This window comes from Microtus pennsylvanicus, chromosome 8 (assembly GCF_037038515.1).
Source record: "Microtus pennsylvanicus isolate mMicPen1 chromosome 8, mMicPen1.hap1, whole genome shotgun sequence".
NCBI classification, from domain to species: Eukaryota; Metazoa; Chordata; class Mammalia; order Rodentia; family Cricetidae; genus Microtus; species Microtus pennsylvanicus.
The window spans coordinates 16763697-16781980 of record NC_134586.1 but is presented as its reverse complement, the minus strand read 5'-3'; the positions used below and the strand labels follow the sequence as shown (position 1 = coordinate 16781980).

The 18284-nt window shown below is 37.6% G+C and overlaps 1 protein-coding gene across 1 annotated transcript; it reads right to left on the bottom strand.

Annotated features, from left to right (window-relative positions):
- Positions 1-4929: 4929 nt before the first annotated feature.
- On the bottom strand, positions 4930-5859 carry LOC142855773 (taste receptor type 2 member 124-like). The gene has a single exon (XM_075982183.1). It carries the CDS (start codon positions 5857-5859, stop codon positions 4930-4932), a length of 930 nt encoding a protein of 309 aa, XP_075838298.1.
- Positions 5860-18284: the final 12425 nt, after the last annotated feature.

Sequence of the window (18284 nt, the reverse complement as noted above, 5' to 3'; positions counted from 1 at the left end):
GTATAGTTAGGAAATATGGGCTGTTAATGAATAATCATCAATAATAACCAAGCTTGTAGTCATGTTAGTTAGATTTTCTAGATATAGAGATATATTTCAGTTAGATAGGCATTCAAAGACTTTCAGAATATGGCACTTAATGTTTTAATAACTTAGGGCTTTTCATGACAGTGAGACATGTCTGCTCCTGGCAATACCAATCTACTTCAAGAGGAAGAAGGGCATCGAAGAGCCTACTTATGGAGTTTGATAGCCATTAGGGCAAGAAACTGCTCTTGCCTGAACTGTTGCATAATCTGGGCACAAAGAACCTGCAGAAAGAGGACTGCTGAACTTGCCTAAAGGTGAGATGGTTTTTCAGGGTTCCTGCTTCATGAAGGAGTCTGTCTGTGAGACATTCTGCAGGACACAAAAGAAAGTGACTGAACTGCCTTTAAAATTTCCTGCTTCATGGAAATGTCTGCTGGATACTATGGGCCTGTAGGCTGAAGATGGATGCCCCTACGGTACAGAGGAACTTTGGGTGACTGTCCAGGCAACGAGATGTCTCTGTCATTACTAGAGTTTTGGAAGTTTCTCACTTCTTGTTTACTTAGGTAATATTATCCTTCTGGAGTCTTTGATGGAGTTGAAAATGGTTAGTTATAGTTTTCCTTTGTTATGGTAAAAGATAAAATAGATATAAATATTGTAACTGTAATTCTTGCTTGATAACTGTTTTGTTATATGTAATTTTACTATGTTAAAGTTAAAGCCTTCCTTTTTTAAAAAACAGAAAAAAGTGGAAATGGTGTAGGAAGGTCTTTTTTCTATGTGTTGCTTTCATTGGTCAGTTAAAAAAGAAACTGCTTGGTCTGATAGGTCAGAACATAGGTAGGTGGGATAGACAGAACTGAATGCTGGAAGAAAGAAAGCAGAGTCAGGCAGATGCCATTGAAGCTCCAGCCCGACATGGACGTAGGTTAGAATCTTTCTGGTAAGATATAACCCCGTGGTGATATACAGATTATAAGAAATGGGTTGAATCAATACGTAAGACCTAGCCAATAAGAGTTTAGATCTAATGGGCCAGACAGTGTTTAAATGAATACAGTTTCCAAGTAATTATTTCAGGTATTGCCCGCTGGATATCGGAACGCAGCCCACTGCTCCTTCTATACCTGTAGGAAGTAGCCAGAATTGAACTGGTACCTCTATACCCACAGAGTATGGGATGTTTGGTTGAAAGTGTCACCCCAGATGCTGAAACGCATATGCCCAAAGAGTATGGAATGTTTAGATTAAGGCTTCACCTCAGCCCCTGGCATCCATATATCCAAAACTTCTAGAAAGTCCCATCACTAGCTCCTCCTATGGGAGTTGCCTCAGTCCAGATTCCACCCCCAAGAAAGCCCGCCAAATGGTAGCCCCTCCTCAGTGATGTTCAAGACCACTCCCACAGGGTATTTAAACTGCTTCCCAGAGAGCAAACATGTAGATTTCTGGCCTTCCTTCCCCATCTACTCTCTGAGGGCCTATGAGGGCACCTAGGAGCACTGGCATCCATTAAACCTGGGCTTTTTCTTTTAAAAAAATCAGTTTTATTTGGTCTGATTTTGATTATTGCATTAGTGGAGAGGTTTATTGGGATGTAAAAACCTTTCATCAATATACACCCTTCTATGACCACAGGTGTTATGGTTCCCATCACACAGTGCTGTGGCTAGTACTTCGACATTCCAGGGCCATCCATGCACCAACAAGCAGTCAGGCAAATTACATAGCCACTCAGGATCCTCAGGCCTTATGTGACATAAATTCAACATGATCACATCACCTATGCATGACCCAGCTAAGTAAGGCCCTGTGTGCATACACGAGGTAGCTTTTAAAAGCTGGACATGTCCACTCCATGCTCTCCTTGCAACTTTCTCAGGCCTTTATGCACATGTTTTTCTTTTTAATAAGCTCTTCATATGGGTTTTGTTGTGTGTTTTGTGATCTGTTCTGGCTCGCACCCGGTAATTTCAGCAGGACGATTAAACAAACCATATAAGCAGATATAGCACAATTCTTTAAGAAAAATGAGAATGTGAGGTTTTGATTTTGAAGCAAGTGTCTAATATAATAATTTGATCAGCATTTTGTTCAGTGTTTACTATATGTGGTGCTGAAACATTGAATTAGTAATAATAAATTATAGGACCTATAACTAAAATACATAATGGTTGTAACATATAATTAAATAAGATGTATAATATAAAATAATTTTAAAATATTAATAAAACATTGAATCAATATTTGAATCCTTCTTCAACAGCAACCAAAAACTGATATTTAACTCATTATAAACAAAATAAGAAGAGTAAACAGTTATTAAACTGTCAGGAGGAATATAACATATTTAAGAATTTTCTCATGCCATAGGAAAATATTACATTTGGATGATATTAGTAATATTTTGATTGCATTTATTTTTAATTAAGCTGAGAAAAAAATGAATCAGAATACTGTATGTTTAGGAAAAATATCAGCAACTCCAGAAACACAAAAATCTTATGGTTTTGAAAGGGTTTATTTCTTTCTCAAAATCAAATAGCATTTGATTATCAGAAACAAATTAAAATTTAGCCAAATTGATACAATCATCTTTATAATGTGACTAACAATCCTATATTGAGAATGATTGAATTAAATTTATAGATAAAGATCCACCTATAAATGATTGCAGTTGATATCAAGGATAATGATTTGCCTGTAGGCATGCAAAGTTAGAAGGAGTCAAATGAACGCATTGCACTTCTTAAAGATTGAAACTTCAGGAAAAACAATAGCAGCAAATATAACTGCTTTATGTGTATTTAAGTAAATTAAAATGAAGATTAGAGCTGAAGAATCTCTGACCTAGGATAGTTAATACCAATAAATTTTATTTATAATGGTCAATGACTGGAAACCATTTATAGGTCATCAGAAGGTAAAGTGGCTTATCTTCAATGTACTATCCATTACAGTTCTGGAATACCACTTACCAGGACCACCCGGGAACCACAATAATATAATCATAGAAAATTTTTTATTTTGTTATAGTCATTGCATGCTAATAATACTCATTTTAAATTGCTTGGTTTAATTTACACATTTATGCAGATGTACAACATAGTTCAATAGAAAGGCTATAGTTTTATATTATCATATTATTATTAATTATGTTAGTCTTTTTTCATTTGCTGAAAGCAGCCAACATGTAGAAAGCAACTGTGAGAAAAACAAATATCCACCATAAAGGTTGGAAGTAACGTATGGATAAGGGTTTTTGAGGTTTTTTTTTAAAATTCTTCTCTCACACAATTCCAACCTCTGTTTTCTCTCCCTCTGTTCCTCCCAATACCTACCCCCTACTAACATGTCCCCTGTCCTCCATATTCTCTCCTCCTTTGTTTCCCTTCAGAAAAGAGCAGCCCTCCCAGAGATTTCAGTTGAACAAAGCATAACAAGCTACAATTAGACTAGACACAAATCCTTTTATCAGTCTGGATGAGGCAACCCAGCTGGAGGAAAAAAGTCCCAAGAGCAAGCAAATGGGTCAGAGATACCTCCACTCCTACTATTAGGAGTTCTACAAAAACACCAAGCAACAACCAAAATATATTTCCACAGACCCATATAGGCTCCATGATTTCCATGTTTGCGATTTGCAGGGCTATTCTGGGTCAATGAAGTAGGGTCAGTAAAGTAACTACTATAATTTCAAAACCCTGAGGTAAGATTGATCAATGAAAAGGTTTAACTTTAACGCAGTATTTCCATACTTATAAATTATTTTATACACTGTAATTATGAGCAAAATTAATAAGCCAAAACTTCTCTATTTCAGTTCTAAATAACTTCATTCAAAATCCTTAATTCAAGTAAACATAGTTTCTTGATCTAATAAAATAATTACATCAAGTGCCTTCTACAATGTATAACATAAAATGGGTCACTTACAGCCAACAGGTTTGAAGATCAAAAGTAGAATATAAATAACTAATTGTAGCCATTTCTAACTGGTAAGGGTAACTATTCATGATTTCCTCTAAAAGGTTATAAATTGTATATAATACAAAAATGTTCGTCATAAATAGTTAACATTTTTAGGTAAGATGAAATTGTATATACACTTTGAAAAAAAGACTGCAGTGATATTCATGGTGTTAGAAAAAAAAGGAATACAATACTTTTGAACTGTAGGCCGAAATAAAACTTTCTTCATAAATTTATTTTAATTAAAACATTTTGTTACAGCAACAGGAAAGGTAAGTGAAATGGGTAAATAAATTCTACTATTTTCAATATAGCATATATACTATTACAGCCTATATACTTGCTGAATAGGATCTACATGCTTTAAAATAAGATGCATTTATAGCCACCAGAACCAAGAATACATAATGTAGATTCATAATCAGATATCTGCTACCCAGTATTTCCATCAAGCTGATTTAGTTTCTTACCATTATTACTCACTTCTTTTTAGGATATATTTATCTGTAGGCAAAATGGTTATAGTGGAGCTTTTGTGATTTGCATAAAACTCCAGGGACTCTTGTCCCATGATTTCTCAAATATAATGAAAATAATTTTATGAAAGAAGATCTTTCAAAATTTGAACCTGTTGAACTGAATTTGTAGCCCTTGTTGTCCTGAAAACCACTATGTAGACCATACTGGCCTTGAACTCAGAGATCTACCTTCCTTCTGAGTGCTGGGATTAAAGGAGTTCTGGGTAAAATAGCATACTATTACTTCTGTTTTGATTTCATTGAAATTAAGCATTAAAATAACTATGTTTTCTGTTCCTGAGTCGATATAGGCTTACAACAATAAATTTTATGGCAAAGGAAAAAAGTTCTTGAACTACTTGCTCATTTCTTTTTTCTCTACAACAAAGCATGTTGTTTAGATGCTTCATGTAATCGGGATTTTCTGTTCTTTCAGCCTACATCCCAGATGCCTCAGTATCAAAAGAGAAGTCTGCTTTAATTTAGCATTTCCTAGAATGAGGATTAATGAATGGGCTGAAGGATACATGAGTCCAGTTATCATGCAAAAAATTTGAATCAGTTCAATGTGATGCTTCTCAGCAATCCATGCTGTCAGAAGGGACAGAATGTAAGTAGCATAGAGCAGGAGGAAGGAGACTATAATTTTCATGGCATTTGTGTGTGCCTTGGTGTTGGGGTCTCCTTGTCCTCTGGCATTGAGCTGCATGTTTTGTCGATGTTTCCACAAAGAAAAGATTAACAGAAGAAAAGAGATCAAAGCCAATGAAAATGGTGTTAGAGAGAACATAGCTGTGTTGAATAAGAACAGCTCTGAAAATAGTGCAATCTCTGTCTCCATGGAATTCACAGTTGTGTTTCCTCCATATTGATGGAATCTCTCTTCAAGAGTGATGCTCGTTTTTATCAGATTTGCAAACAAAAAGGCCAAGCTTCCCAGCAGTACCCCCACAATCAGTTGTTTAATTCTCCATTTCAAGTAGTGAAAGATCTGCCACGAGAAATTAGCTATTCTGAGTAAATAAAAGATGCTAAGGGCTGTGGCAAGCCAGAGATTGAAGTGGCCAGAGAGTATAATGCAGAACATAGCTATTTTTAATTCTTCTTTGGTAATAAATGAAATTGATTGAATTTTAACCCAAATAAATAGTACTTCCCAAATGAGAGTAATTCTGGAAATGGCCAAGATAATGAGGATTTGATCAATTGGAGAAAGTTCTCCTTTATTGACCCAGTCAATACAGTTTTTCACCATTATCAATCCATTGCTCAAATTCCCCAAAATGAACTCTGCAGCTACTACAGTAGTGGAGATGCTGTGCAGTATAGGTCCCATGATGAAACACAGAAAACTCAAAGTCTAATATCACCGCCTATCATGTGCTGAGTAAATGTCTGGCATATGGTTCAATGTGCAGCTAAATTCTTCCTCCTCTTTGTCCTCCTCTTTCTCCAGTCTCCTATTTTAAGCAAGACAGTCATCTCCCATTTGGCATTGAATTTGCACATATTCATGTTAGGTATTTTTCTGCAGTTCTCCAATGAGTCCTAACTAATGTTTTTATATGTTTGCCTTGGGCTATAATATCCAGCAGATGATGTGGAAACCAAGCTCAAATTTGCTGATATGCAAATTAAGAAATACTCTTTCCCACTCTTTTGCATCTTTGGCATGTTTCAGATTTAGGAAATTTGGTTGTGCCAACTTGAGCTCTAAAGTACAAAGTTCCAAAAGTCTGATTCAGCAAATATAAAATTGAAAGGAGGTTTTGTGTTCAAGAGTATTTTAAGCCACTGAAGACGCAAAAGACTTGTGGTACAGGTTTGTGTTTGTCAACAAAACTTCAGATTCCAATGGAACTGAGCCTCCATTTTTTCTACTCTGAGAGCAGAAACTTGCTTCAAACAATGAAAGAGAGATTCATTTTAAAGAGTCAACATTTCTCTGCCAGAAGAAAAGAAGAAGTCAGAATTCAAAAATACAGACTTAAGTAAGATGATTAATTTGAAATTCATATTAATAAAATATTATAAATATTGCCTTAACCTTGACTAATATAAAATATTATTATTCTACCTGATAAAAATATTTAGTAAATTAGCAATTTATGAATTGAAAAGCTTTGCATTTTATTAATCACTCAAAATTTTTCAGGTGGCATACAGAACACTTTGACATTTACAATTAATTTTCAAATTTGACTTACAAATTTAAAAAGTTGTATTGTTCCCAATGGCAGCGTACAAAGTTCTTTTTCCATATTCTCAATCTTATATAGCATTATCAAGGAAGTTCAAAATTTGAGGCAGAAGGGAATGATTGAGAAAGGAAAGTGGTTATTTGATTTGCTGAGTAGGTGAGCTCCAGATGTCAGCAGCCATAAGCAGCAGGGAGATGGAAAGAGAGGACATCAGAAAAAAATCTAGGCAGTGAGTGGAGTAACTGGGATTTTCAAGATATCTGCAAGTGCTAACATATCAAAAAGCAATCCTCAAAATGTTTGCAAATGCTTAATCCAGAGAGGACTGGGCAAGTATCTGGGGCCCCTAAACTATCCCAAAACCTAATAAGCAGAATGAAGGGAATAAATTCAGCTTGTTATACATTTTGTGTGCAAAGTTAGAAAGAGTTAAAAGGAAATGTTGTGGTAGTGAACAGGACAACTATTTCCTATCTCAAGCAAGCTAAATTTGAGCCAAAGTAGACCAGACTTTAGTTGATCATCACTCAAAACTGACAGCTGTGGAATATCGTCAGTTATTTGTTTCCTTGACTCGACTGACATGATACAGAACTTTCTACATGCTAGGCTCACATCCCAGAGCAGAATACATAGCCTTTATTCCCACCTCAATGAAAACATTGGCGGATGTAGAATACAGATTTTTGTTGTTGTTCTTTCTGCTGAGCAAACTTTGAACCTTCTACATGTATTTTCTCTTTTCACTTTACTAAATCTTCTCTTATTTTTATTTATAATTTTTTTTGCTTGTTCCAACCGCATTTTGGGGGAAGGTGTTCTAGATGTAGTTCCCCCTAACCTTAGGTTCCCTGACCTAAAGAACAAGGTGGTTATCTACTTCTTTAGTAATCTTCTTGCTTTCTGGGGTAGAAAGGAGGAAGCAGAAAGGCACTGCAGGTGAACCCTGTGAGCCAGTCATCTAAGTGGGAAGTCTTTTAGGTTCGTAAGCACATATCTCATTAAAAGAACAATTACTTTTACCATTTCTTAATCTCATCTTCAGCTGGGTCTTCTCTTCCATTTTGGATTAGAACAGTTTGCTTTAGGTTGTAATATAGGAATTCCTCTTTATATCAAGATCTTTCCTTACAGAAGGTCACAAACTTTGTATAGGTATTAGAGGCACATAATGTAGCTGCCTACAAGTGACATTTGTAAACTCTGGATCAACCACCCATGCCACACCAGCCAGAGAATGTTATCATATTCATATCCCCTATGATATCTGGAAAGCAGAGAGCTTAGATATCCCCTTCCTTTGTCTCACCTCAACCCAAGACTCTCCTCATGATAGTTCTATATTCACTCAGGCAAAATAAAAAATCTACAATAATATTTTTTAGCTTTAGATATTTACAATGTCTGAATAAGTAGATACACTGTATTGGAGCTTTTTAATTTTAATCTCACAGGTCTGAAAAAATACTACTTTATATCTTTTGATTCCAGGAGCAAATGAGAGTTTTCTATTATATTTAGGAAAAAAATGTAGTGATATTCCCTAGACTTTAATGGTATAGACGGAGCGGCGGGGCACTTCCTGCCTCCCAGCTCCCGCCCACCAGCTAGCTTTACCAAAAATAATTACTCGGAAACAGTATTCTTTTAAACATTGCTTGGCCCATTAGCTCTGGCCTCTTACTTGCTAACTCTCACATCTTGATTAACCCATTTCTAATAATCTGTATAATACCACGAGGTGGTGGCTTACCAAGAAAGATCTTAACCTGTGTCTGTCTAGGGTGGGGGAATCATGACGACTGGATCACTTCCCTTCTTCCCAGCATTCTGTTCAGTCTACTCCTCCTATCTAAACTCTGCCCTATCAGGCCAAGCAGTTTCTTTATTAATTAACCAATGAAAGCAACAGATAGACAGATGACCCTCCTCCATCATAATGGCACTAGGAATCTGCAAACACTGGTCACATAAAGGACAGCGCAGGCTTTACTTATAAGGAAATATGAAATTCAATCCAAGGCCCTGAAGTATTCACAAATGCTGATATATACAGAGAGAGATGAATCCAGTTCTTACAGGTCATGGCGCAAGGCTGCATGACCATGATAAAGCTGGGAGCAACTCATCGGTGTACTGATGTTTCAAGTGTTTCACTTTGCTTCTGTGAGTCCTTGAAAGAGAATCATGATCTCTTCTTTTTCTTTAAGCATAAAAAATGTGCTACGGTTCCTGGGATTAAACATGGTAATATTTACAAGCCAGTAATGTTAGCTATCTATGTATAAGAATACAATGTAAACATTAATTTTTAGCACTTTATTTTATTGAATCGTTGGTAGTTTCTTCTCCTGATCCCTCCATATTCTCTGCTCATCTCTGCTGTATCCCCCAAAAAAGAAAAAAAGAACCTAATCCCTGTTTCATTCCCCCCCCAAAAAAACAAGAGGAAACAAAGTAAACAAGCAAGCAAAAGCAAGAACAAAACAAAAAGAAAGAAATGGAAAGAGGAAAAAAGCATTAAACCAACACAGAACAGCAAGAACAACAAAAAAACCCATCTGAAATAGCAAAATCTCTACTTCTCCTTCCCTCATGTTTCTCCATCATCTCTTCATCCATTCTGATAGCATTGGAGATGTCAATATGTCATTCAGTATACCCCTTTGTCCCTTCAGTTTGACTGGCAACTGTCCACTGCAATGAATCATGGTCTGTTTCAAGGCCTCTGGTTTATGGTTCACCATACTCACTGGATCTTCACTGAGTCGCTTCTGGAGTATCCTGTGTCTTAGAGATCTTGCAGGTATCATTCTGTAGAACCAGTACCTTCATGAGCTCCAGTAGGACCTAGATGGAGTAGATGCTAGAGAGATTCAATCCAAGGCCCAGTTCTTGCACTGGGTGTTAGCTAGTCAGGTCAGATGGAGCCACCTCAAGTGTGGTGGCAAAGTCAGCTCCACAACACGCATGCCCTCAGAGTAGGTCCGCCCCTTGCCTGTGGTGAGGAGTAGGGAGATTCCCTCTTCAAGTGAAGGAGCTGGCTCTCTTGCTGTACTGAGTGGTAAGAAGCATGGCCAGTTGTCCCAAAGCAATGAAGAGTGGGACTGTCTCAGTATGGTCCTCTGATTTCATCTTGTATGATTCCTAAGACCTCCTGAGGTGCCACAGGCCACACATGTCAACACAGACCCCAGTTTCTGCTGGAACATAGACCCATACTTTGGCCCTTGGTCATAGCTCAGGCCCTGATGACATCGTGGCTCTAGGTGGAGGAAAAGATTACTCAGGTGGTAATGGTTATGACAGTTGTGTGATCACTGAAAACTACCAAGGCCTCAGATTGGAGCCCCAGCCCTGTGGCTCTATGTAACCATTAGTGACAGTGCAGGAGCCGGACTTCAGGTCAAACCCCCAGCCACAGTAGAACCGTGGTCCCGAACATGGTTCATAACAGCAGCTATATCTGGACATCACCATATCTCCCAGCAGCAGCATGGCCCCAAGACAATAACTTGGCCCTTGATCTTGGGTGTCTGAAAGGCCTTCGACGGTAACAGAAGCGTTGGCCATCAGCACAGAGGATGGCTGTAGTAGGGCCACAGACTCTGACATGGTCCTCAGCTGCAACTCGGGCCTAAACGTAGCCATATCACTGAGAAGCAGCGAAGACTCTCAGACATGAATGCATCCTCAGTCACAAATCCAGACTCAGGTTGCTGGTTTGACCCTGGAGTTCTTAGTTCATGACACTTAGGGGCAACCAGAGACACATATGTCAATCTGGACTCTGGCCATTACACTACCCCAGATCCAGACATGTCCCGTGGCAGTAGCCTGGACCTGAATGGCAACTTGGACCTGGGTGGTAGCACAGTCCACCAATCTGTATGACCTCTGCTGTGATTTAGGCTCATATCATGAACATCTTTATGGGCCCTAGTGATAAACTGTGCCACATAGATCAATGCAGACCCCAACTGCCACTGGACCATGAACCCAGACATGGCCTCAGGCAGCAGTTTGGCCTGGTCAACATCCTTGGTCTGAGTAGTACTGAAAGACTTTGAGGCACCTTAGCATTACTGCACCCCCCTACTTGGGTACCAGGTCCTTAGCATTACTGCACCCCCCTTCCTGGGAACCAGGACCCTCGTAACCAACCACGCATGTACTGGAGCTTTGAATACTTTCCATTCCCATTGTAGTCTTTCTTCAATAGACCCAGACCCTGGAACTGGGGTGAGACGACCTCCAGGTGTTCCTCCTTGTAATCGCCATAACATTGATCAAGTAGAGTTAGCTGACCATTGAATGAACTTGTCAAAATAGTTGACAAATGATTTTTGGACTTTCCCTTTGATTCTGTATTACCCACTCCCTGATTTTATGGTTTTTCCTTTAAAAGAGCTCGTAATAGACAAAGCAGGTGTCCTTCTCCACTCAAGGCTCAGGGACCTCTGCCGTGGCAGAATGAAAATTCCTCTTGTTATTGCATCAACCATGCCGGGAGTGTCTCTTGGGGTGACCTCCTCCTTGGTGGGGCTTTAGAGCTCAACAGTAGCTATGGAACTCATGATGGCAGCACAGCCTCTGGACATCAACAATGTCTCAGGATGTGGCCCAGACCTCAGGCTTTATATGACTTTGGTAGCACCTTGGGGACATGGGTATCTATATAGACCTCAGCTGCACTAGGTCCACAAACACAGACATGGTGCCCTGCAGCAGCCTAGGCCTGGATGTTACTCTTGCCCTAAGTGACAGCAAAAGCCAGAAGATCAGTATAATCCCAGTGGCAGAATGGCTCTGAACCTCATCTCAGCCCCAAGAGGCAGTCTATCCCCCTGGAGTCAGCATGGCACTCAACAGCAACAGGAATCATAGATATAAACATAGACCCTAGGTACTGTAGGCCCAGAGATCCACATATGGCCCTTGGTACATAGATATCTTATCCAGACATTAAGGTGATCCCAGGAGGCAGGCAGACCTCCCTCCTTAGTCTACTCCTCACTACCATCACCATGGAGCCAGGTGAAAGCTGGCATCTAACATCTGCCCAATCCTCTTACTTTTGGTGCCCAAGGCAAGAAAAGATGTATATCTTCTGAGTGATTATCAAACTACTATGCCTTACCCATAAATAAAATACAACTCCTTGACGAAATATGGATTAATCTCAAGAACATTATGTTGAATGAAAGGTGACACTTCTTTATCTACCATCTCTTCTCCCAAAGTATCATTCTAGGAAAGGGAAATCTTTAGAAGCAGAAATCACATGTCGTTTTATTTTTTTTCAGTAATCATGGAATCATGATGACTATTCGCAGAGGGGAAAAACCAGGAAATTTTAAAGGATGTGATTCTTACTATGGCCTATGTATACGTATAGATGCATGAATTTATATAATGGTTAAACTCATAGAATGTACAACATGTCAAAATTATGACAGGATTTATTGTAGTGCTACCTTCAAATAATATAATGAAGCATTTGTCTCAAAGCTTAAGACAGTAACAGGCTCTTAGATCATTGGCATTCTCCATCTGGAAATTGAACTATCAGATAACATCACAATCACTTAGTGTTTTGAATATTCAAATCATTGTGTTTTATAATCTAATATAAATAAGATATTTTATAAATCATTAAAACTAAGAAATAAAATAAACATGGCATTTTATGTGTTATAATTTTGTCTACAAATGACAAAAATAATAAAATTAAAACCAAAAGTATATCTGACAGTTCAAACAACTTTGTTCATCTTGTAAATAAAAAGCAGTTATACCTTGCCATGTGTCTATCATCTGGCACCCAATCTCATAAAACTTTATAACATTTAATTTGAAAACTAAATTATACATTATTTTACAAATTCCCATCTTACTTTTAAAATACTGATTTTTGTCTTTGATAATGGGTTTGGTATTGTCTTGTCATGTGAGCACAGGTGAGAGGCCAGAAGAGAACATCTGATACCTTAAAACTGTAGTGGCAGATTGCTGTGAGCCACCTAATATGGTTGCTGAGAAGGAAACTCATTGGGTCCCCTGAAAGAGCTACAAACACATTTAACAAATGTGCCTTTTCTCAGTCATTACTAACAGAATCCCATGTGGGAGCAACCTCTGTCTCCAGATTTTTTATCTGAAATTCAGGTACAGACAATTCTTAATGCACTCACAGCTGACAGCTTCATCCACGTCTAGTTACATCTTCTAACATCACATTCTCATCTTCACATGACAGATTGTATTCTGTACATGCAACTATTACAAAGCTATGAAGAAAACATTACCCACTATACTTGTCATGGACCAGCCTCCAGGGATTCACTCATTCCAGGGTAGGAGCATGAAGATTAGAATTATTAAGCAACAGGAACAGATGTGAGAGAAATAAAAGGCAGAAACACAGAACAACACTGGGAGGGAAATTCAGCGAATACTGAAATCACCCACATTTACTTTCCACTTGCTTATATACCTCACTCCAAAGGGCGGGCAACAGACTTCATTAACATGATATAAGGAATAAACAGAGCATCCTCAGTCAAGCCCTTTACTGTTTGGACAGCACATGTAGCAACCACAACCCTTGACCAAGTATCCTGCAGAGAGTCAGTCCCTAGAACCTCCTGCCAATTCCCTTAAAGGAGCAGGAATAGACTTGAATATTTTAAACTATGAAAAAGGTGGAACAGATCCACCTATATACTCAAAATACTAATTAATCACAACCTAGGACAGTATCTCTTGTTTGTAATTATACCTATTGTCAACAACTTTGAGAAATCAAGAATAAACTCAGACTCTCTGACCTTTTGTCAAGGTGGAATGGACTCACATCTGTGGGCCCTGGCAATTACTCCTTTTTTAGTTATGCAATAAATCCTGTGCTTCTGCTATAGGACACATGACCGTGCCTGTCTTAGGGGCCCTTTTCCCATTTTTCAGACTTACCTGTCCTCAATAAATACATTCTGTCACATATGTCCTTTGGGGGAGAAAGATTTTATCTGTCATTGGCTACTGGCCTCTGTAAATAAAGAGCTATGGAAGAGGTCATCTCTGGGTTCCGTGTACGTCTGAGCCAGTTTTCTGTCAAGAGAGTTAACCAGAAATAAGATAATGATATGCAAGCAGATAATGCTTTGTGGTACATATACTCTTATGGATATAATATCTCATAACAAAGGAGTGGAGGAAGATCAGAGGTGGAATTGCCTTTTTAAATATTCTAGGATGTCTTTAAAAATTTTAGCTACAATCAAAATCTAAATTTTTCCTTTTAAGCATATCAAATCTAAGGATATGTTGGCAATATCAAGATTCTTTCAGACAAGCTCTAACCTTTTTATAATCAGTAGTATCTTCATAATGAACTAAAGCAGTTACAAACATTAACAGGTCAATTCTATAATTCTAGCACACAATATAGAAAAAAATAATATACACACAATTTGTCAAATCACAGTTCTTTTAAATCCAGTCTAATCAGAAGACAAGAAAAGGTTTCTGTGATCGGGGAGCTTTGAGGGTTTTTTCTCTCCTATAGTCCATTTGCATTGCTGCTTCTAAGTTTCAAAAAATAAGTTTGAACTGTACCAGTCTCTGAGCAGCAACAAAACCTTTTAGGCTACTCCTCCCAATTCCTGAATAAGGACTCTAGTAGATCTTTGTCTCCATAATGAGTCTTTTTCACAAGAGGAGAAAAATGTAATCCCAAGATATAGTATGGATAAACTGCCAAACATTCCATCAACATTCTAGAATTAGTTCCAAAGTAAACAAGATACACCGAGGTTCAGAAATTTGTTCAGTAGGTCCACCAAGAAAACAGGTATCACCAATCATCACTACTATCTTTCTTCCTGTCTCAGACTGTAGCATGATGAGATAATCAGGAACAAAGGTTCTCACTCCAACGTGTTTGTGGGGCAACCAGTGGCTACAATATCATCAGGACTGGCACTCCTCTATTTTCCAGACAGTTTCTTCCTGTGAAAAACAAAGCACAAACATACCCTCAACCCATATTAAAATAGGATTGGGTCTTTCCATAATAGAATAAGCATATAAATCCCCTGTTTTTTTTTTTTAAAGTTGTGTTTTCAGAGCTCTATGGACACGTTAACTGTTTGATTTATAGGGCCAGTAATTTGTTTATCAGCTTATGTCAGCTTACTGGTGGAATTAGAATTATTATTCCCTTTAGTAACCTAACCAAGAGGCTCAATATCCCTTGTAAACAACAATACATAGGAGCATAGCCTTTGGATAACTCCCAAATATTTTCTGAAATCATTTAATCTTTCTAAGCTATCTTTCTAATCCAAGCTACAAGTATCACTAGCTGTCAGGTAGCAATTTGATCATTTACATTTTCACAGATGCTTACTTGGATGGGCAGAGCTGTGCTGTGGCCCACGTCTCTTTGCAAGGCTAGGACAGCTAGCTGCATTCTCTGCTGCTTGGTCTTCCCTCAGGGAACCTGGGTCCTCAGCTTGCAACATTCTATTGAGCCACATGGCGTGCAAGTTCCCTCTGCAGCTCATTGGTTGACTCAGTGCAGAGCAGGGATTGACTTAACTGTGGCAGCAGCTCCTAGAAGTCTTGGTGGTCCCACCATTGGCAGGAGGTGGCCCTATGTTCTCATGTTGCCTGTCATGGTTCAGCCTTGGTAGGAGTAAGGATTAGAGTTATTAAGCAAATGGAACAGAGATACGAAAGAAATAAAAGACAGAAACACAAAACAGTACTGGAAGGGAAATTCCATCAATACTGACATTGCCTATATTTATTTTCCACATGCTTAAATACCTGTATAAGCAGAGGGGCAGGCAACAGACTTCATTAACATGATATAAGGAATAAACAGAGCATCCTCAGTCAAGCATTTTGCTCATTGGAAAGGACATGTAATTACCAAACCCTTAGCCCAAATATCCTAGCACTTCCTGCTGATCTCCTTGAAGGAGAAAGAATAAAACTGAATTCTCTGATCTTTTGGTCAAGAGAGAGTAGATCAACCTCTGTAATCAAAATGCTAATTAATTACACCCTGAATCAGGATCTCTTGTTTGTAGCCACACCTATTGTCAACAACTTTGAGAAAAAAGAATAAGCTTAAACTTTCTGATCTTTAGTCAAGGTGGACCTGACTCAGTTCTTTCCCCTGGCAATTATTTCACCACTTTTCATCAATATTTCTCAAAAATGCAAGTAGCATGCTTATCGTTACTTCAATGGCATTCTCCATCAGCAAAGAGAAATACCAGCTATATCACAATTGTTATAGTCATACAATATTTGATGTAAGACTTTTTAGTGACTGAATGAATGAATGAATGAATTAATGAACAACAATAAGAGAACATAAAAAGTGATTGCAAACCAGAACTCGACACTTTAAAGCATTTCTTTACAGAAATAAATAATGAATTTTCCATTTCTAGAAATAGGTTGATAACTTAATGAAGATTTAGTAGTGAAAATACAGAACACATGATCATTTTTATCTCCTCTATTTCAACTCTTGAACATACTTGAACAGATTACCAATTTTGTTTACTTTATTTTCATTTCTGTCAAATAAGATCATTTTCCTGTTAATGATATGACTGTGCCCCATAGGCTTCTTTACATTTCTATTCATAGCACAATTCAGTTGTTTCTCACCTCATAGGTATATGATGCAATGAAGTAAGGACGTACACTTTCCTAGAAGGATACTGAATTAGAAGACTACTATCAGTCATAATTTCATCATTTACAAATTAAATTTCAAATGTTTTCTTACATTCCTGATGACTGCATCACAAAATGAGTACCGCCTAAGGGCCACAGTTGTACCTCAGAATGATTTATTCCTTATTTCTTTAATTTGAAACAAAGACTCTAATAGGATAATGAGGATGATGTGACCTTGTGATATGGAGAAATTTAAAAAATGCTTCTTGGAATTTTCATTTGAATTCAGGTATGCAGAATACCTGAATTCCAACACGTATTTTAATCTTCTAATTTAAAATGTTTAGGATTTGTAACATTAAAAGTTACATTTATTAAAATAAAGCTATAATGTTCTCTCCATAGTGTTTATTTCTCATATGTACCTGTATATAACATAGGTTTTTTTTTTTTCATTTTAAACATTCAGAAAGCCTCATGGTGACAATTCTCTATATTTATTAATAGAATGATGTCTAATAGTTAATCATCTTATATTAATATATCCCTGAATATAATTATACTAATGTACTTTTATATAAATATATTTCTATGAACGCAGTGTGTTGAATTAGAGTTCACTCCAACCATACATTTTCAGGTTACAAAAGTGTTATTCTCCAAAGCAATGAATAGAAATTCATAAATTTCCAGCATGCAAATGTCTCGTGTGGCCTGACAATCCCCAGAAATTGCAGCATATTCCCTAACTATTTTAGGAACCAAGGCGCTGAGTGTTTTGGGGTTTGCCCCTCAGCCACCACAGTACCTTAAGTGAAGCCTTTCTCAACTTATTGTCTGCCAGGATCAAAACACAAGAGTGGACTGAAGGATGTGCATATCCAATAATCTGGTGATAAAAAAGCAGCATGCTTCTCTCCAGGATTTCAAATCTTGAAATTAGAACAAAAAATAACAGAAGGACAATGGCATACAGCAAGAGAAATGCAGTTACAGTTTGTAGAGCTCTGATGTGCGCTGTGGTGCTTGCATGTGTGGATTCTCTTGCATTGAGTTGCATGATCTTCAGATGTCTCCACAGAGAAGTGCTGAGCAGGAGAAATGTCATTAAGGACACAGTTAAGGGTATGAATGTGAATATGTATTTGGTAAATAAAATAATTTTGCTAAGTTGCACAAAATTCTCCAAGATAGAACTATAAGACATGTTACTTTTAAATCCATCAAACCAGGAATCAAGTTGTATGTCTGTAGCTATGATGTTAGAAAATAAAAGAAACAGAGATGCCAGCAGTGTTACTGGGACCACCTTGTTAACTCTCCACTTTAGGTAAAGAAAGATAGAGTTGAAAAATTTACCTATTTTGAGAAAATAAAAGATACTGAGGCATGTAGCAAGCCAGATGTTGAAATGATTGGACACTGTCAATAAAACAGTAATTATCTTTATCATATTCTCACTAATCAAAAAATCTGACCAGACATTATATAGATATACAATTATAATTAAAAATGAGAATTCAGTGAACCTGCAGATGGCCAGAGCAGTGATAATCTGATCCACTGAAGAGATATTTCTTCTCTTGACCAAGTCCATGATGTTCACCACTGCTATGAATCCATTTGCTGAGATTCCAAATATGAATCCTGCAAAGAGAATGGCCACAGAGAGGCTCTGATTGAGATCACCCATTGTCCATAAATAATGCAGGAAGTCTAAAACAACTCTTAAGTTCCTTAATGAAATAATTTCAAGTGGCAGTGGTATTTATTGAATATTACAAAATATTGTCCCATTGATACAATGATACATTGATACAATGCTAAGCCAAGAAACATGAAGGTCTCCAGGACACTG